Source organism: Molothrus aeneus, chromosome 20, assembly GCF_037042795.1.
Source record: "Molothrus aeneus isolate 106 chromosome 20, BPBGC_Maene_1.0, whole genome shotgun sequence".
NCBI lineage: Eukaryota > Metazoa > Chordata > Aves > Passeriformes > Icteridae > Molothrus > Molothrus aeneus.
This window is the reverse complement of record NC_089665.1, coordinates 6,823,965-6,844,405: the sequence shown is the minus strand read 5'-3', so window position 1 is coordinate 6,844,405 and position 20,441 is coordinate 6,823,965. Positions and strand designations below refer to the sequence as shown.

The window sequence follows — 20,441 nt, the reverse complement described above, 5'->3', positions numbered from 1 at the left end:
CATTTGATTGCTATAAATTATCTTGGTACTGTTTATAGCTTACTAGAGAGAGACAAAGTGAAGCACAGCCATCAGGTCATCTGATGTCAGCTCCACAAAAAGCTTCTGCTGTTTCTGCCTCTCCTCCCTTTTTTGCCAGGGCTTTTCTCTCAAGAATGTGCTAATGATGGAAAATCAGCTGCCAGATTTGCAAGCTGGACTTGGGCATATTGCTCACAACAAACAGCATCACATTTCTTGGTGCCAACCCTGAGCTTCACCATCTCACCCTTGGTACAAAAAGAATGAGAAAGAGCTTTCAAATTTATTCTGTTCCCCCGTATCTTGCATCTATGGAATGTTTAATTACTGCCTGACAAGGTGCAGTGACAGCAGCCAACAGCAAGGTCATTTTTCTGCTTTTTACTCTTATGCCCTAAGGCTGTGATGGAAATCTAAAATAACACCTCGTTTTTGTATCTCTGCAACACAAATGTTGGCCTCCAGCTGCAGCCTCATTTATGGAGTGTAAATACCAATGTGGAAGGGTCTCAGCTGAAGAATTGTGCCTGTCCTTTAAAAGCAGCACCTCCACAGAGATGGTTGCCACTGTCATGTGCGTCACAACACTTTCAAAGATGCTAAAAATGAGTTCTAGAAGTGCTTTACTGGAAAATGAGTGGTACTGCTCCACTTTATATAAACAGGTTAAATCAATACTCTGAATTGTGCGCTTTGAATTTCAAGGACAACTTGGTCTTTGCTTCCTGATCTGCTCTTTGAGGCAGCCAAACCTCACAGAAAAGCAAACAGCACAGCCAAACCCTTCTTCATTAACTGAGTTTCTAAGTTATTTTGTCCTTTATAAAAAGCAGTATTTTCTAATGTGCTGTGAATTAATAGAAATGATGGTATATTGCTAAATACAGTATTTTGCTGATCCTAGTGCAGTTAAAATGTTGATTTATGTTTTGCTTGGTTTGTTGAGCCTGCAGAACACTGAGGGGAGCCTTCATGGCATCCTGCAGCTTCCTCATGAGGGTGCTGGAGCGGCAGGGGCTCTTCTGTCCTCTCTGGGGACCAGTGACAGGACCCGAGGGAGCAGCATGAAGGCATGCCAGGGGGTTTAGGCTGGATATTAGGAAAGGGTTCTTCACCCAGAGGGTGTTTGGGCACCAGCACAGGCTGCTCAGGTAAGGGGTGGAGCCCCATCCCTGCCGGGGTGTAACTGTGTGAAGGTGTGGCACCTGGGGACACGGTTTAGCGGTGGCTTTGGCCGTGCGGGGTTAACGCTGGACTCGATGCTCTCAGAGGGCCTTTCTCGCCTCAAAAATGACATGATTTGTGGAACATCATCCCCTGAGAGCTGCACCTTTTGCACCGGGCTCGCTGCAGCGCCAGCGCCGAGGGGTCTCGGGAACCCCCGCGGTCCCGGCGGCGGAGGGAGCGGAGCCGGTCCCGTTATGGGCACAGCTGAGCCTGAGCCGTTCTGAGCGGAGCCGGTCCCGTTATGGGCACAGCTGAGCCTGAGCCGTTCTGAGCGGAGCCGGTCCCGTTATGGGCACAGCTGAGCCTGAGCCGTTCTGAGCGGAGCCGGTCCCGTTATGGGCACAGCTGAGCCTGAGCCGTTCTGAGCGGAGCCGGTCCCGTTATGGGCACAGCTGTGCCTGAGCCGTTCCGGGCGGAGCCGTGTCAGTGCCATCCCGGGCGGAGCCGTGTCAGTGCCATCCAGGGCGGAGCCGCGCCAGTCCCGTTCCGGGCGGAGCCGTGTCAGTGCCATCCTGGGCGGAGCGGTGTCAGTGCCATTCCGGGCGGAGCCGTGTCAGTGCCATCCAGGGCGGAGCCGTGTCAGTCCCGTTCCGGGCGGAGCCGTGTCAGTGCCATCCCGGGCGGAGCCGTGTCAGTCCCGTTCCGGGCGGAGCCGTGTCAGTCCCGTTCCGGGCGGAGCCGTGTCAGTGCCATCCCGGGCGGAGCCGTGTCAGTCCCGTTCCGGGCGGAGCCGTGTCAGTCCCGTTCCGGGCGGAGCCGTGTCAGTGCCATCCTGGGCGGAGCGGTGTCAGTGCCATTCCGGGCGGAGCCGTGTCAGTGCCATCCAGGGCGGAGCCGTGTCAGTCCCGTTCCGGGCGGAGCCGTGTCAGTGCCATCCCGGGCGGAGCCGTGTCAGTCCCGTTCCGGGCGGAGCCGTGTCAGTCCCGTTCCGGGCGGAGCCGTGTCAGTGCCATCCCGGGCGGAGCCGTGTCAGTCCCGTTCCGGGCGGAGCCGTGTCAGTCCCGTTCCGGGCGGAGCCGTGTCAGTGCCATCCCGGGCGGAGCCGTGTCAGTCCCGTTCCGGGCGGAGCCGCGCCAGTCCCGTTCCGGGCGGAGCCGAGTCAGTCCCGTTCCGGGCGGAGCCGAGTCAGTCCCGTTCCGGGCGGAGCCGTGTCAGTGCCATCCAGGGCGGAGCCGTGTCAGTCCCGTTCCGGGCGGAGCCGTGTCAGTGCCATCCTGGGCGGAGCGGTGTCAGTGCCATTCCGGGCGGAGCCGTGTCAGTCCCGTTCCGGGCGGAGCCGTGTCAGTCCCGTTCCGGGCGGAGCCGTGTCAGTGCCATCCCGGGCGGAGCCGTGTCAGTGCCATCCCGGGCGGAGCCGAGTCAGTCCCGTTCCGGGCGGAGCCGCGCCAGTCCCGTTCCGGGCGGAGCCGAGTCAGTCCCGTTCCGGGCGGAGCCGTGTCAGTCCCGTTCCGGGCGGAGCCGCGCCAGTCCCGTTCCGGGCGGAGCCGAGTCAGTCCCGTTCCGGGCGGAGCCGCGCCAGTCCCGTTCCGGGCGGAGCCGAGTCAGTCCCGTTCCGGGCGGAGCCGTGTCAGTGCCGTTCCGGGCGGAGCCGTGTCAGTCCCATCCCAAGCGGAGCCGAGTCAGTCCCGCTCCGTGCAGAGCCCAGCCAGTCCCGTTCCGGCGGAGCCTCCGCCCCTCCATGGCCGCCATGGCCGCTCCGCCGCCCGCCGAGCCCCCGGTGCCCCCCGGCCGGCGCCGCCTGTCGCTGCCCGCCGTGGAGCCGCTGCTGTTCCTCGCCACCGTGTCGCTGGGGCTGCAGGGCCCGCTGGCCACCCAGTACCTGTGGGACCGGCTGGGGGCCGAGCACGGCTACAGCGACCGCAACAGCACCGACTCCTCCGGCTGCGGGGACGGCAACGCTACCGCCGACCCCCTGCGGCAGGTGGGGACACGGGGGGATGGGAGAGCCCCGGGCGAGCTCTGGTGTGGATGAAGAGCTCAGGGGGAGAGCCCTGATAGGAGGCACGGGATGGATGGGGACCGGGGGGAAAGGTGGGTCCCCGGAGGGAACGGGAGGCTCAGGGTGAACGGGAGGCACCAGGGGAGCAGGAGAGGAGAGGTGCCCCGGGGAACAGGGAGCCCCAAGGGGAACAGGGAGCTTGAGAGGAGCTGGGAGTCCCTGGAAGCAGAGTCAGGAAGGAATGTGAAGCCCCAAAGGGAGCAGGGAGCCCGGAGGGGAAGGGGAGCGTGATGGAAGCAGGGAGCCCCAGGAGGAGTGGGGAGCCCAGTGGGTGCTGTTGGAGCTCCTCAGCTGCCTGTTTTTCCTGCAGGAGGTGGAAGCTCTGGTGTCCCACTGGAACCTCTACATCAACCTGGGAGGTTTCTTCGTCAGCCTCTTCTCCGTGACTCTCTTCGGCACATGGAGCGACAGCGTGGGCCGGCGCCCGGCGCTCATCCTGCCCACAGCAGGCATGGCCCTGCAGACAGGCATCTACCTGCTGGTCATGTACCTGGAGCTGCACGTCGCCTTCTTCCTCCTGGGACGCATCCTGAGCGGCCTCACGGGCGACTACAACCTGATCCTGGCCGGCTGCTTCTCCTACGTGGCCGACACCAGCGAGCGGCGCGCGCGGACGTTCCGCGTGGCCATCCTGGAGGCGTGTCTGGGCACCGCGGGCATGGTGGCCAGCATTGGCGGTGGCCAGTGGCGCAAGGCCCAGGGCTACATCAACCCCTTCTGGCTGGCCTTTGCTGCCAGCCTTGCTGCCACCCTCTACGCCGCTTTCTTCCTGCGGGAGTCGGTGAAGCAGAAGAAGGCGGCCAAGCTGTTCACGCTCAGGCACTACAAGGCTGTGTTCAGGCTGTACACGGCCCCCGAGCACCCGAGCTCCAGGTGGAAGCTGGCTCTGTACTCCCTGGCTTTCTTTCTGATTGTCACAGTGCATTTTGGAGCCAAGGACATCTATGTGTTGTACGAGCTGGGCTTCCCTCTGTGCTGGGCTTCTGATCTCATCGGGTACGGCTCGGCCGCCAGCTACCTGGCTTACCTGAGCAGCCTGGCGGGGCTGAGGCTGCTGCAGCTCTGCCTTGAGGACACCTGGGTGGCAGAGATAGGATTGATCTCCAACATTGCTGGGCTGGTGGTGATGTCTCTCGCTACCACAACGGCACTGATGTTTACAGGTGATGCTGGAGGCTTAAATCCCTGTTTCTGGTAGTGTGCTTCTCAGGGAGTTCAGGCAAGTGAGGGAGTTCTGCCTCATGCACCAACAAAACTGTTCTGCCTCATACACCAACAAAACTGTGCCTTGCTAAGGGCAGTGTTGGCCAAACCCTGAATTTGGAAGTGCATCCATGTAGTTCCTAGAACATTAGGCTTCCCAGAACTGCAGACACAGACTGAAGTGCCTTATGAGATCCAGAAGGGTGAATTGTGTTTAAATATAGCAGGGAGACACTGCCAGCAGCTGCAGTGCATTTCTGGGGCTGACTTGGGAGGCTTTACTTTTCAGGTGAGCTTTCCCTAATGTGCTGTGTCTTGCTCACAGGTTATGGAATTCTGTTCCTTTCCATGGCAGCCACTCCAGTCATCAGATCCAAGCTCTCCAAGCTGGTCAGTGAGACAGAACAAGGTAAGGAATTAAGCACTGTGCTTAAGCCAGATCCTGAAACACTTTTTTCTTGGAATATTGAAACCAGACTCTGAGCAGGTTAGGAGCTCCCTGGCTCCTCTGGACTCCTGCACCCCTGCATTCACCCTCAGGCCCAGGGTATTTTATTTTCTTTTCCCCCCAAAATAATTGTCATTCTTTGATTCAGACTTGCTGCATTTCCAACATGAGAACAAAGGAAGAAAAGCAGGAGTAGTTAATTCATCCATTCATGTATTTCCAAAGCTTTTACAAGGAGCAAGAGTTAAAATGGATTATATAACAAGGAGAAAAGAGTCATTCTCCTGACCATAACTTTCCTCTGTAGATCAGTAACAGTGGGGAGAACCAGGTGCTGTTGGAGGGTTGTATCATTGACCACGGTGAAAGATCACGGATAACCCACAGGAGGAGCATATTTGCCTTTTGTCCAGTTCTGTGTTTGGAGGGTTTGCACTTGCTGTGAAACACAGCACAGGAATGTCTCTGGGGCAGACAGGGGGAGGAGGGAATCCAGGTGACAACAATGGAGAGGTGATTTTGCAATGCTCAGGTTTCTCATTTTAGGGTGGCGATGGCACATACAGCATATTTATGGTGCTAAATCTGCTGCTGTACTTAATGTTTAACAAGTGATAAGAGGTGCCCTGGCCTGGAGCATTTACAATCCAGCTGATAAAATGTCCTGGTCATCTCCTGATACAAATCCTGCAGATTGGTGAGGTGGTCATGGCCACAGGCTGGATGTGCCAGGCCAGTCCTGTCCCACACTTGATATTCACACACTTTTCTGATGGCAAGTGCAAACCCTTGGAAAGATTGGCAGAATGCACTCAGGGTGATGTGTTACAGCTGTTTATAGGCAATAACCACCTGCCTATCTCACCGTTAACCTCTTATCTCTTTCCCAGGTGCTCTCTTTGCTTCTGTTGCCTGCGTGGAAGGGCTGTGTTCACTTGTGTCTACAGGAGTGTTCAACTCTCTCTACCCTGCCACCTTGCACTTCATGAGGGGATTCCCATTTCTCTTTGGGGCCATAATCCTCCTTATTCCAGCAGCTATCCTTGGGTAATTTACTTCAAATGTCCAAACTTTGACATGCAATGTCATATGGAAAATACTATTTACTCTATTTACTCTTAGGATAGAAGCTGGCAGTTGTTAAGGCATATTTTCAGTTCTGGTTGTGAGAGGGTGTCTGGTGCTCCAGTAAAAAGAGGTGCAGGTCATTTCCTTTGGAATCTGAATCCTAGGGATAAACCTGCAGCCTGAGTAATGTAGCTGCCAATATTCAAAGTGCTTCAAGGCCTCACAGCAGCCTCAATGGAATCCAAATTCTGGAATTGAATTTGAAAGTTCTTCATGGAAGTGATGGAGCTCTCTCAGCAGTCCCTCTTCCCATAATTTCTTTAGTAATTGAAGCAGAAGTTTTGTTGTGATAGAAAACAAATACCCTGGTAGGTTCTGGGAGAGGGAATGTATTGGAATTTGCAGAAGTGCAGCAGCTCCTGGCAGGGTCATTTTATTTTGTTCCTCTGAAACTTTTAAGACACACTCAATTCAGTGACATCCCCATGTTTCTTTGGAAGCTGAAACTGTTCATTCTTTTCTAGGTGGATACAAATCTGGGATTCAAAACACGACTACAACCACTTCCAAGAGGCTTCCCTGTCCCCCACAAAAGACTGAATTTACCACCAGCACGGCAGTGTCCACCTGGACACTGCACTCCATTCTTCCCTCAAAGGACTGATCAGTGTGGGAGGGACACTCTGCTTGTCCTTACTGACTTTTAAATGCTAAATAATTGGAAATCACAGGAGGAACTTGATTTGGAGCTGTGAATGCTTCCTCAGCGTTGTGTTGGCTCATCTGTCAGAGCAAATCCAAGGGACCCAGGAGCCAATCAAGCTTTTGTGGGCCTTTTGCAAGGCTGCTTCGTGGTTTGGGGTTTGGTGGGGCCAGGAGGCTCTGCCATGCTTTTAGTGGGGAGAGAGGACTGAGTTCTGCTTTAATTGCTGAGCATTTTTCCCTCAGGGTATTCCAGTGTGCAGAGATGAGCTGTTGGTGTGGGTGAGGCACAGGCTGAACCAGAGGCACCCAACAGTGTCCTGTGCTCCAAATCATCACATTGCCAGTAAAAACCCAACAAATGTGACATGCTAAACCGCAAAAATCCTTATGGAGAGGGGTAGTTTAGCACAGGAGTGCTATTGCTGTCCTTACTGACTGAACCAGCTTTAGTTTTGCAAGTCAGAGGTGTCCTAAGATGACGATCTAATTCATGAAGTGTTGGTAGGAGTGCCAGTGGTATGTCCTGCCTTGTCTGCAGCTCAGACCAGGATCTCAGAGGTGGTTTTGAGAAGTGGCAGATCATCTGAGAATACTGCAGGGCCAGTAGAGTAAATCCTGGGTTAGGAGGAACCCACAAAGATCCTTGGAGCAACTCCTGTAGGTGCCTTAATTGACATTTGCCAAAAGCTATGAAGTTAAGGAGAAAATTGTCAGAATTGTTCCCCCCTTACACTGTAGATCTGAGCACCAGTCCTGTGAAATCCCTGCTGTGCTTATCCAGAGCCCTTCCTCAGCAAGCTGGGGACAGGACTAGTGTCTTAAAGATTAATCTTTTTGGTTGTATGTGGCCTAATCTTGTGTTAATGACCTCAGTGCTGCTGCTTGGGATCTGTTGATGCCAGCAAGCAAACCCCATGTCCATGGTACTTAAATTGTTCTTTCCAAAGCATTACCTGTGTTGCTGCAATCCTTTTTTTTCTCTTCAGTGTGCCATAAACCAGCAGTTCTGTGTACACTGCACTGCACATGCTGTTCAGGTACATGCAGTAATGACTTAACTGTTACTTTCAGAATGAATAAAATCTCCATGCTCTTTTATGGTTCATAAAACTCTGGATACCTTGTGCAGTTGTTGATATCGTTTGTCCTTGACTCATTGGCGGTTTCTCTCCATTATTTTACTTCTCAGTCCTTTATTGAAGACTGCAGTAAAGAAGGAGCAGCAGGAATTTATCTGTCTCATGGAGAATGAGTGTGTGAAAGTGGAAAGTCGGGGGAAAATGCAGGTTTGAAACTTGCAAGCAGCCCAAACTTGCTTTTCCTGACCACCAGAGTAAAGCTTGCAGGAGAGCTTTGTCTGAAATCTGTCCTTCAGTGTGCAGAAAATGTGAAAGGCTTTAACCCAGCTTTGTCCCTGTCCATTGGGACTTTGTGGTAAAAGCAGAACTGGGGAGCGGAGAAGCAGGGAGGCTTGAAGAACTTGGTGTTATGCCACTTGCCCCAAGCACTTCTGCCAGGGGAGGTTGGAGTTACAGGTCTGACTGCTGGGCTCAGCCTGGAATTGGCCTCCCTGAGGAACAGGGCATGCTGTGAACGTTGCAGTAGATGTTTGTGGCTGAGATGATTGTGAAGTGAAACCCTCTGCACCCCCTGGGTGCCAATTCAAGCAGCTGCTCAGTGTTGCGCAGGGAGGTGAGACCTGGCTCTGCATGGGGACACATTCAATGGCAGCTATTATGCCTAATTAAAAAAATTAAATCAAAGTTTTTCTAGGCCACCCTCCAAGAGTTGTAACAGTGGAGCCATGGCTGATGAGAGCAGGCAGAGTCCCTGGGGGTGCAGTGCATCAGTCCATGCAAAGGTGAGTGGGAAGTGAGGGGTTCCTGCAGGAATGGTGCTTGGGAATGTCAGTTCTGCTTTGTGGTGGCAAGGAAAAGCAAGTGTGAAATCTTGCAGGGAGAGAAGCACGTAATACAGACAAAGAGGAAGGGATTTAGAGTAAAAACCAGATTTATTAATAATGCCTGATTGAATAACTTCAAACACTTTTGATGTGGTAGAGCAAAGGAATGAGGGAGGGTGAGGACAGAGGAATTCATTTCCTTGGGTCTGCTCCAGCTGGAAGGGGGTGGATTTGGGATGCTTTGCCAGAAGCAGGGCAAGTTCATTAAGGTGAAGATAATGATGGGGAAACAGGAGGAGTCACAGTCCAGGCAGCTGGAGCAGGAGATGGGATCTCGTGGCAGGTGAGAATGAGTAAATCTCCACACTGAGTGCTGGGTGAGGAGGCTGATTGCTACAGAGCTCCTGGGAAACAAGACACAATCACTTACCAGATTATTGCAGGGAGGAAAATCCTTAGGACTGTTTGTGTGGGACTCCTTCAGTGGCCATGGAGGCCCTGACATTCAGTTACTGAAGGCTGTTCCCTGAAGCAGCTGACAAGAGGCTTTTATCCTTGGGCAGATTCACCTTTGGGCTCATCTGCTGCCTTCTTGTTATTTATTCTGGAGATTAGATGGATTCTAATTCTGATGAATGCTGGGCAAATATGGCTATTAACCTTTCACTGGAGAGCAAAGATGCCATTAACTGGGAGCTGATAAGAACTGTCCATAAAGCACCAGAATTAACTTTTCTTCTGCCCCTGATATGTTTGTGGATCCAAGCCAAAAGAAGAAAGTGTTTGTGTTCCTGACAGTTAAAGCAGAGCTCCAGGGAGAGCCAGGAGGAGGAGAAGCTGGCTGAGACTCCTTGTTACCTCCTGAAAAGGTTGAGTTCTTCTTGAGCAAGGATAGGAAGAGGAGCCTGTTTGTTTTTCAAGGTGATTCAGCAGCCTGGAGTGTGGAATGCAGGGATTTGTGTCAGGATGCCCATGGTTCCTTACCTGCAGTGTTGGCAGCAGGCACTGATGGTTCTGGAGCATCCTTTGCCAGCCCTTGGCAAAAACTCCACTTTTTCTCAATATTTTAAGGTGAGGAGCTGCAGAAAGCCCAGGTGGGTGTTGAGAAGAGGTTGATAGGAAGAAGCAAGTGCTACTTGAATTGCATCCAGCAGTGAGCAGGGACAGCCCCAGGGAGCTCAGCCAGGGCTGTGGGGGTGTGGTGGTCAGCAGAGAGATTCACCAGCTCCTGCTGAAGGCACAGACCACAGGAGCAGGATAAAATACAGCCACAGTGTGGAATAACTCCACAAGCACAGCAATTAGCATCTTCCCTGCATGGATTTCAAGTTTTCCAGGGTCACAATCCAGCCTCCTGTGCCCTGGAAATACAGACCTGATAAAGGGGTGAAGCTGAGACTTCAGATGGAGGGAAGGAGGGTATTTGAAAAGCACTTTTTGCAGGGATCCTGCAGAAGCTTCACATGGTCTAACCCCAAATTCCCACTGCCAGAGGTAAGAGCACAAAGTGGTTTTGCAGCACTGGGAGGTGGAAGTCCTTTGAGGGGGGAAGGAGCTCTTGTGATAAAGGGACATTGCTGGGAAAGATAAAGCACTTCAGAAGGCCCCTGTGGGTTATCTTTCCCAAACACAAAGATTTTGTTAGGGCTTAATTTTTACTTGCCCTTTCCTGCTCTCAGTTTCTGACCACAAGGATACTCCTGGGGCACACGGCAGAGCCACACCTTCCTCTCAATTGCTCTTCTCTCCCTTGTGTCCTCTTACGACGGATTCTCAACGCTTCTCCAATTTTCAGTTCTCCAAAGGTTCTCCCTCTTTGGACGTGTTTCTGGGGGAAGCTGCAGCTGCCTGTGGGGGTCTGGATGGTGCCAGTCTCCCTCACACCCCACAGGAGGACATGGAAGACACATAATCCATCCCAGAGTCCAGCTTGGCTTGGCTCCCCAGGCACTGAGGGAGTGCTGGGACCAGGGGCTTGTATTGGGAGGGAGTAAGAGCCACAGGATTTCTCTCAGAGATAGGAAAAAAGTCAGGAGGGATAAATTTGGACCCCCACAAAAAAAAGGGGTCACCTGTGAGTCTCTGAGGCTGCTGTGCTGGTTCTAGCTCTGCCCCAGGGAGTGCAGGCAGTCCAGCCCATTCTCTGAGCCAGCCGAGGAGTCCCGCGAGGAGCGGCCCTGGAGGAAGCGGATGATTTTATCAATCGTGGCCTCCTGGTACTCGTGGGACCACCTGAATCAAAGGGGAAAAAATGTGCTGTTTACTTTTTCTGCTGTGTGTGGGGTGCCACAAGATAGCTCAGTTCATTTGGGCCAGCCAGAGACCCCTTTCCTCCACCCCAGCTCTCCAGGAGTTCCCATGGGTGCTGCAGAATGCCCTGCCAGGTTGCACAAAGGGAAAGCAGGGGGGAAAGAAACCCAGGTGAGCTGTAAAACCTGCCAGCATCACTGAGGATGTGTGTCTTCCCCCTGTGTCACCCAGAGGAGCCCCAGCACAACAGCAGCAGCAGGGATGTGGTGGGAACCTTTGCTCCCTGCAAGCTCTGGAGCACCTGGAGTGACTCAGTGTCCCTTTGACCTGTTCTGCCACCCTCATCTGTTTGTCCCAATGTCCTTGGGCTCTTTGCTGCTCCTTATGCAAGCTGTTCTCCCCAGGTGTCAAGGAACCCCATGGCACAGGTGGCTTTTACTTACATGATACCATTGAATTTCAGGACAGCCCTCATGTCCTTGGGAAGTGTTTCTGGGTCTGGCCACTCAAAGTGGTCTGTAACAGGTACAATGTTCTTCCCAGAGTTCAGGGCTGTCACAATCTCCTGCAGGAACAGAACATGCAGGTGCTCGTGGCCTGTATTAGCCCCTCACCAACTCTCTCCCACCAGAGGTCCCACCTGGTGGCATCTCTTACCTTGTGTACCCAGTCCTTGCACTCGGGGTCCTCCATGCATTTATCCAGTGCGTTTGGTGAGAGCACCAGCACAAAATTCCGGGCACTCAGGACACTCTGGATCAGCTTGTCTTCAAACTTCCCTGCCTCCAGCTTCTCCACATCAATGAACACACTGAAGCCGTGGAGCTGCAGGTGCACCTTCAGCAGGCTGGTGGCAAGAGGGGACAGCACCATGAGGAGAGGTTTCATTTGCTGTCTCAGCACCTTGGCTGAGACACGATGAGACAGAGGAGCAGGGAATGAGGTGCCAGCTCCAGCCCCAGCTGTCTGGGCATGTGCAGAGAACACGAGGAGCTGGCATTGACTCCATGCTGTGATGCCCTACAGCCATAGGAGCATGAGGAAAAGGCCACTCAGTGCCAAAGTGGTATTGGAGCAAGGCAACCCCCAGCCAGGGAATAATATGCATTGACTCCAGTGATTTCAGAAAGCTGAACAATTGCTATATTAAGTTATACTATATTATACTACATACTACACTAATACTGTAAAATACTAAAGAAAAACCCATGACCCCTTACAGACAGTCACGACACAGCTTTGGCCTAATTGGTCAATCAATCAAAACAACCATCACCAGAGTCTAATTAACAAATCCCTTTTGGTAAAACAATCTCCATAACACATTCCACATGTGCTAAACAACAGGAGCAGCAAGTAGAGATAAGAATTGTTTTCTTCTTTGTCTGAGCTTTCTCGCAGACTTTCCCCAGGAGAAATCCTGGGAAGGTTGTGCCTGCTGCTCTCTGTGAAGAGAGCTGTGGCCACAAAGTGGCAGTGACAGGACTGGGAATTGGCCTGTCCACGGTGCAGCTCTTCACATGTGCTGTCCCCATTTCCTCTGCAGCTTTTGGCAGCCTCTCCCTCCTCCCCATTCCCCACTTTTCCCACAGCTGACCACCCACCTTCCCCAGGGCCTCTCCGTTCCCTGCAGGGCTCACCTGGCCAGCTGCGAGCCGGTGCTCCTGCGGTAGCTGATGAACACGTCGGTCCCGTTGGTCGTGGTTTGCAGCGTGATGGGCGAGTGCAGCGTCTCTAGAAGCACAAAACCACCACCAGAAGTTACAAACCAGCAGCTTGGTGAGTTGTGATTTCAGGGTTTACCTCGGAAACCCGGGTCCCTCCCCTGAAGATTCCCTCCCAGGTGTGTCAATCACCTCGCCTTTCCCCTCCCTGACCCCTCCCAGCACTGTCTGTCAATCCTGGAATTCCAGAAGGCGTGGAGTGATTGGGAGATCCAAAGGATGTCCTCTACCCCTGGGGGGGCATTGGGCCATTCAGGTGTCCTTTGTCCCTTGAGACCTCCCCTCCTGTCCCTGCTTGGTGGCTCCCTGCCCCTTCCCTCCCCTCTCCCCGGGATTCAAAGGAGCAGCAACCACGGGCTCAGGGAGTTCTGTTGGAACTGGTGCTGGATTCAGAGGCCTGAGGGCCAGAATAAAGCTCTGGATCCAAACCCTTCATCAGAACCGACTCCTTTCCTTCACCATGGCCTTAAAGCTTCTCCACAGAGGGAAACCTGAGGAGCAGCCCCTGTTATGGGGGAAAGCTCCATCCCATCACCACCAGAGCTCCTGCAAGCCTGGACTTGGTTCCACATGCCCAGCTGCAGCACCCAGCCAGGCAAAAGTGTCTGTGGGGTGAAACACCACACACCCAGGCAGCCAAAAGTGTCTGTGGGGTGAAACACCACACACCCAGGCAGCCAAAAGTGTCTGTGGGGTGAAACACCACAGTTAGTGCAATTTGATTCAGCACCATGGGCCAGACAAGCCAAGGCACATCCCGTCCGCTATATTGGTAATACTCTCTTGGAATAATTACCAATATAGCCAGACGAGACATGCCTGAGCTTGTCTAGCCCTTGCTGCTTGACCAAATAGTGGCAACTGTAGTGTTTTCACCCCAGAGCCACTTTTGGCCAGCTGGATGTTGCAGCTGGGCACTTAGAAGCAAGTCTGGGCATGCAAGAGCTCTGGTGGCTGCAGAATGGACCCCATAACAGGGCCTGCTCCTTGAGTTTCCCTCTGGCAGAGCAGCTTTAAGGCAGTGGTGAAAGAAAAGAGTCAGTTCTGATGGAGGGTTTGGATCCAGAGCTTTATTCTAGCCCTCAGGCCTCTGAATCCAGCACCAGCTCCAACAGAACTCTCGACCACGTGGTTTGCTTGCCCTGTTACCTGTAAGAGAAGAAGAGAGAAAGAACACAAAGACCACCAACCAAGCACAAGGGACAAAAGACACCTGAATGGCCCAATGTCCCCCCTGGGGTAAGAGGCATCTTTTGAATCTGTTTAATCACTCCACGCCCTTCTAGAACGCCAAGACTGACAGACAATACTCACCAAGGAGCAAGAGAACAGAGAGAAAGAAGTGACTGACACACCTAGCAGAGAATCATCACAAGAAGAACCAAGTTTCTGAAGTGAATCCTAAAATCACAACATTGCTCCAACAGCAGCTCATCCCAAACACCCCTCCAGCCCGTTCCCTGCCGGGCAGGCGCACCCCTGGCCGCGGTGAGGATGCGGACGCGGTGGAAGCCGGTGTGGATGTGGCAGTCCTCCTGCAGCTGCTGCTCCGTCACGCGGTGCAGGAAGTTGCGGTCGATGCCGCAGGTGAGCAGGTTGTAGGTGTACTGCCGGAATTTGGGCTCGATGCCCCCCAGCCAGTCGGCCAGGTTGCTGCGGTCACAGGTGGAGTAGTTGGCGAAGGTCTTGAGCTCCGTCAGCTCCCGGAAAAACCTGGTTGGAGGGACAAGTGGAGCAGTGTAGCCATGATCTTTTCTGAAAAATCCTTTCCTTAGGATTTTTTCTCCTGAGGAGCTGAGAGGCCTCAGGAACAAAATGTGAACAATGGTTATCTGCTGCTGTGGAATGCAACAGGTGCATCTGGGATTGGTCTCATGGGGTTGTTTGTAATTAATGGCCAATCACAGCCCAGCTGTCTGGACTGTCTCGATCAGTCACAAGCCTTTGTTATCATTCTTTTTCTATTCTTAGCTAGCCTTCTGATGAAATCCTTTCTTCTATTCTTTTAGTAGAGTTTTAATAATAATATATTTAATAATATAGATTTAATAATATATATTGTTAAATCTATATTATTAAATATAAATATATTAAATATAAATATATATAAAATATATATTAATAAATATAGATTTAATAATAATATATGTCATGAAATAATAAATCAAGCCTTCTGAAACATGGAGTCAACATTCTCATCTCTTCCCTCATCCTAAGACCCCTGCGAACACCATCACAGAGCAGCACTTAGAGACACGTGGTACCACTATGGGATTTTTGAAGGAGTTTAGAATGAGTTAGAGACGGGACCTCTGAGTTGTTTTAGGGGATATGGTTTGTTTTTCTTATTTTCTGCATAGGCAGGAAGGGTGAGTTCGGCTCACATCTTTACTGCACGGTTCAGGAGGTCACAAGACTTGCAGTTACAAGACTTTTTAAGGATTTATGGACCAATAAAACACTGCTAACAAGGATATTTATGCTTTTAACTTAATCCTTAATCCTTAACTCAATCCTCCTATTTTGTCTTATGGACTCATGCTACAATGTAAGTTTTCTTAACCAACTATGTTATAACACACAAACCTACAGTACTACATTCTAAAAATCTTGTTTACCTTTGTAACTACTTTTATTTTTTCTGTATCTTAAACTCTAAAACTCTAAACTTTCCTCTTCTTAACATGTCTCTAGTTTAAACTATAAATCCACATTCTTACTTCTAGCATCTAAGCTTGGAAGCTTTTTCCAAAGTCGCAAGTCAAATCCTATGTTTAATTCTTTGGCTTACAGGCCCAAAGTTCTGAGAGTTCCCTGCATTTCGGATTCCAACATTTTACCTGCTCAGGAGGGAGTGCAGCTCCATGCTGGGGTGAAGGATGAGCTCCAGGAAGAGGAAACAGAGGAACAGCTGCACGGGAGTGCTGATCCTCTGTACACTGAGGTGTGAGGAGCTCAGCTAAGGGTAAGTTCCCATCTTTCTGCGTAACTTGCATGATCCCACCTGCCCTGTGCCATAGGTGGTCTTTCCCCCACCCACACCTCTGCTGTGCAGTGGTCCCATTACAGAAATCTCTCTGTGACTGCAAAAAGTTCAGTGGAAAAGCCCTGGCAGTCCAGGTTTTGCATTTGGAGGATCTCCGTTCCTGTTTTTGCAGGAAGGGAAAGGCAGAGACCTTGTCCCTGCTCTGCCACTGTGGTGGTGGCCCCGAGGCAGTCTCCAGTGTGCCCTGGTGGTGGCCCTACCTTTTCCGAGTGATGCTGGAGTCCATCCCCAAATCCTTCTGCAGCTCCTCCTCTGTCAGCCTCAGGAGAATGTCCCCATCCACCTGGTGATCCTGCCAAGAGAAACCCAGGCTGGAAAGGTCCCAGGAAAAGCTGGGTGAGATGCTTGCACCTCTGCTGCGAGATGGGGCAGAAATGTCCCTCCCCCAGCACAGAGCCCTACCAGGAATCTCTGGCAGTATTTGTTGAATCCAATCTGCTGCAGCCACGTCTGCACCTCGCAGGATTTCCAGTTGGGAACCGTGGGCAGGATGCGCCGAGGAACCTCCTCCCCTATCAGGCGCAGCACCTTTTTGGCCAGGGAGGAGGTGGTGCTGCTGGTGGAGTAGCACACAATCCTCTTCAGGCTCTGCGTAGCCCCAATCTCACTGAAAATCTGGGGACACAAAGGGAGGAGACGTCACTTTGTCTCCCCTCATCCTCTTCCCTGTTGTTCCAGATGAAGGAAGGAATGATAAATCTGACTCCATGTTCTTAGAAGGCTAATTTATTATTTTATGTTACTATATTATGTTAAAGAATACTAAACTAAAACTATACCAAACTATACTAAAGAATACAGAAAGGATACTTACAGGATACTTAAACTATACTAAAGAATACAGAAGTGATACTAAAAGATACTAATTAAGACTCATGACTCTTTCCAGAGCCCCGACCCAGCTTGACTGTAATTGGCCAATGAGTCAAAACAATTCACATTAAACCAATGAAACAACCACCTGCTGGATAAACAACCACATTCCAAAGTAGCAAAATACAGGAGAAGCAAATGAGATAAATATTGTTTTCCTTTTTCTCTGAGGTGTCTCAGCTTCCCAGGAGAAGAATCCTGGGCAAAATGATTTTTCCAGAAAATACGACTGCCACGCTTCCCAACAAGCTGTGCTGGGCCGGGTGAGGACCAAAACACACCAAGACGCAACTGTGCCACCCCTTCCCTTTGTCATCACCCTCCTCCAGGCCAACCTACCCTTTACCTGTGTTTTCTTCTGCCTGGCTTTGATGGCAGCCTCGGTGCACAGGTAGAAGGCGGCGATGCACTGAGCCTCCAGCCTGGAGCTGTCCAGCAGGGGCACCAGGCGCTGCAGGTCCTGCGCTGTCCTCCCCTGGATGTTGTCACTGCTGCCCAGCATCTGGCAGGCAAACTGCTCGGGGTCCAGCGAGGCGATGAAGGGCTCCACCAGAGCCAGCGTCCCCGAGCGCTCCACCTCCTTCTCGATCTCCTTGTTGGTGGCCAGCACCGTGATGGCCAGGCAGGCGTGCAGCCGGATCAGCTCGTCATCTTTGGAGAAGGCCAGGGGGAAGAGCCACTCTGCTGCCTTTTTCTCAATCATCAGGCGCTGGTTGGCCTGGCCCCCGTACATGGCACAGTTGGCCAAGGCCATGGCGCAGTGGCGCAGCACGGCGTGGTCCGTCCAGCGGCACCAGTACAGGATGGTGTCCAGGCCTCCGTCCGAGATGAGCTGGAAGCAGGTCTCCTCTGTGTGCTTGAACATGTGCTCCAGGATCCCAGAGAGGCTCTGGGCCAGCTGGGGGATGTCCCTCTCCTTGGCTAAGTTCAGGATCACGCCCAGACCGATCCGAGCAATGCGGTCCCTGTGGGGAGGAGATGGGAAGGGGGGCATGTGGATGTGCAAGGGGTGACAGCAGTGACTGGTGTGGCCCATGCCTTGGTGGCATTTATCCCAGGACAGGCATTTATCCCATTGCCAGATATACAGTGCAGCAAGGTGCAGCAGGCTGGTGTTGGAGGAATCTCTGTGGGTCTGATGGAAGAATTTGTGATGGAGTGCACATCCCACCTACCCTCACTGGATGCTCTCATGCCTGAGGTAGGATCTTCATAGCAATTAACAGGCAGGATGGGTTAATGCCAGACTGGAAATGGATCTGCTGGGCCATCATTGCTGTGGTGTGGAGCTGTTTTGTGTTTGGGAGTGAAACTTGTTTGTCCCCTAAGCACTGCTGTCAGGGCTGTCAGGACAGGGCTTCCACACCTGGATGAGCAGCCAAGCAGCCCCGTCCAGGCCCCCAAGTGGGGCACAGGGGTTTGTCTGTCCTGGGATGGCAGCTGGAGGGAAGCTCTTTATTTCCTCCCCCTGCACTCTTCTGGAAGAGAACAGCAAGAGCCTGGGGTAGGTGGGTAAGGGCCACGAGCTGCTGCTTGGCCATGGCTGGTTTTGGAAGGCCTGTGCTTAAAATGACACCTGAATGGGACTGTGCCTTGAAAATGCAGTGGGAAGGGAAAACCAGGGTCATAGAATGATTTGGATTGGAAAGGACCCAAAACTGGAAAACTTATCCAGGTCCACTTTCCACCAGCCCAGGCTGCTCCAAGCCCTGCCCAACCTGGCCTTGGACGCTTTCAGGGATGGAGCAGCCACTGCTTCTCTGGGCACCCTGTGCCAGGGCCTCACCACCCTCTGAGATGAGCTCTTGGCTGTGCTCCCATGAGTTTCCTGGGGCGAGTGGCAGCTCCATTCCTGCCCTCAGCCGTGGCCATTTGGTGCCTCTGTGCTGGAGCTGCTCTGTCAGGGAGGCAGCACTGGCACTGGTGCCCCACGCCCTGCTGCTCAGGAGGGCAGTGGCACACTCATGGTGGGGTGATGGCACTCCAGCTTCTGTGCTGGCAGGCAGGAAGAACATTTCTGGGAAGCCTGTGACCCACAGGGCTCTCACTGACCTTGGGGTGGGTTTGACAGGAAATGTTGTGGAGAGCCCTGGGGAAAAAAAATTAAATAAATAAACCCTTAGCCTGGGTCTGGCTGTGAGCCCAGACTCAGCCGTGGAGCTGGATGACAAACACAGGTCCCTGACTCCCTGCAGCTGCAGACGGAGCCAGGACCTGTCCAGCTCCCAGCTCAACACCTCTGCTGCTAGGCACAGAGTGGGAGAGTTCTGCAAGAGAGAGGTTGGGCCCAAAGGGGAGCCCCACACCTCCCTGCCATGGCTCAGGAGCTGTGGGAAGCGAGGGGCTGGAATGCCATGGCTGCTCCAAGAGCATGAACTGCTCCTGGAGCAGAAACAACAACTCCAGCAAATGCTTTCTCTTGCTAAGGAGCTGAGTGCTGAATGCAGACCATGCCAGTGATGCTTCCTGGGATTAAATTCCACCCTAATGGGCTTTCCTGATTTAGCTGCTGCTTATTTTTGCCTGCCAGTGCATGAAGTGAGGCCCAGGCTGTGAGTCCACAGCCTTGCAGCAAGCGACATCCCCCAGGAAACCAGAGCAACACTTTGGCCAGGCTCCCTCCACATCCTTTCCAGAGCCCTGGCTGGGCTGGGTTAGGGTGCTCTGAGGGAGAGCAGAGCTGTCAGAGTGCATTTGGGGTGTTGGAAGGGTGAGCTGTGTGTGGGTGCTGTGAGTGGGATGTGTCAGGTGTGCACATGCACCTTTGTACACACACACACACCATGCCCATGCTCTGACAGAGACATCCCAGCACCTCTCACCTGTCCTGGGCAGCAGCACACACACCTGAACGTGGGGCTGAGGGCTGCTGACCAGCTGAGCCCTCCTTATGGCTTCATCCCAGCCCTGGTCAGCAGCAGGGAGGCTCTGGGGAGTGGCTTTGTCCTCCTTGTGCTGCAGTTATGGCTAAAGGAGAGTCACACCTTGTCCTTTGGGTCGGATGCTCTGAGCCAGCCAAACTGACTCAGCTCAACTTGGCTGAGGGGGGTCAGGAGGACACCCCAGTCCTCACCAGCATCCCTGGGCTGGGGCTGGTCCTCCTCCCCCAAACTGTAGGGATCCAAGGGGAGTTTGTGCAACTGAGAGCACCCACAGCAGGGAAATTGGGGGTGTGAGGATGGGTGAAGGTAGGTCAAGGCCAGGTTGGATTGATTTGAAGCAACCTGGTCTGTGGAAGGGGTCCCTGCCCATTGCAGGGGGTTGAGATGAGGGGGTCCCTTTGAACCCGCCCCGTTCTGGGGCTGGCAGGGCTGTGTCCAGCAGGGTGAGGCTGAGGGGCTCTTTGCAGACTCACCTGTTTTCCGCCACCAGGATCTGCTCCAGGAGTTTCCCTGCCTGGCACTTGGTCTCCAGCTCGGCGGTGTAGAGCAGGTTGAGCAGCAGGTCCAGGCCCCCCTCGAGGCGGATCACATCGCACAGCACCTTGGCCACGTCCCTCCCCACGGCGGGCATCCCCCAGGCCTCCTCCACCAGCCGGAACACCTCGGACAGAGCGGCCCGCAGCCCCTGGGCCGTGTCCGCCCGCGTGGCGTGGCCGATGGCCCTGCGGAGCACGGGCAGGACCCGCTCCAGCGCCTCCCGCACCTCGCCGCCCACCCCGGGGGAGACCCCGCCGCTGCCCCCGCCCGCCCGGCTCGCACACCCGGGCACCGCCAGCAGCTCCGCGCTCGCCATGGCCAGCGACCGGCCCAGCGTGTGCAGCGACAGCAGCAGGGCGAGCATCGGCGGCGGCTACCGCGGCATGCCCGGCCCCGCGCCCGCGGGGAGCCCCCGCTGCTGCCGGGACACGGGAGGGGCGATGCGGTGCCCCCGCTGCCCCCGCTGCCCGGCCGGGATGCGGAGCTGGGAGCGGAGCGGGATCCGCCTTCCCCGAGCCGGGCTCAGCATCCCGGTCCCCGGGGCTGATGTCACCG

General features: G+C 53.6%; 2 protein-coding genes across 2 annotated transcripts; one reads left to right on the top strand and one right to left on the bottom strand.

Moving 5' to 3' along the window:
* Positions 1-2,926: 2,926 nt before the first annotated feature.
* SLC46A1 (solute carrier family 46 member 1) lies at positions 2,927-7,795 on the top strand. Its single transcript, XM_066563520.1, has 5 exons — positions 2,927-3,169; positions 3,558-4,410; positions 4,776-4,859; positions 5,789-5,945; positions 6,491-7,795. The coding sequence occupies exons 1-5, from the start codon at positions 2,927-2,929 to the stop codon at positions 6,564-6,566; spliced, it is 1,413 nt and encodes a 470-aa protein (XP_066419617.1). The 3' UTR covers positions 6,567-7,795.
* Positions 7,796-10,497: 2,702 nt separating this feature from the next.
* SARM1 (sterile alpha and TIR motif containing 1) lies at positions 10,498-20,250 on the bottom strand. Its single transcript, XM_066563639.1, has 9 exons — positions 19,823-20,250; positions 16,814-17,432; positions 15,997-16,209; positions 15,795-15,886; positions 14,026-14,261; positions 12,465-12,558; positions 11,482-11,671; positions 11,268-11,389; positions 10,498-10,806 (listed from the first exon to the last, which is right to left on the bottom strand). Exons 1-9 carry the CDS (start codon positions 20,248-20,250, stop codon positions 10,677-10,679), a joined length of 2,124 nt encoding a protein of 707 aa, XP_066419736.1. The 3' UTR covers positions 10,498-10,676.
* Between the last annotated feature and the right edge of the window lie 191 nt (positions 20,251-20,441).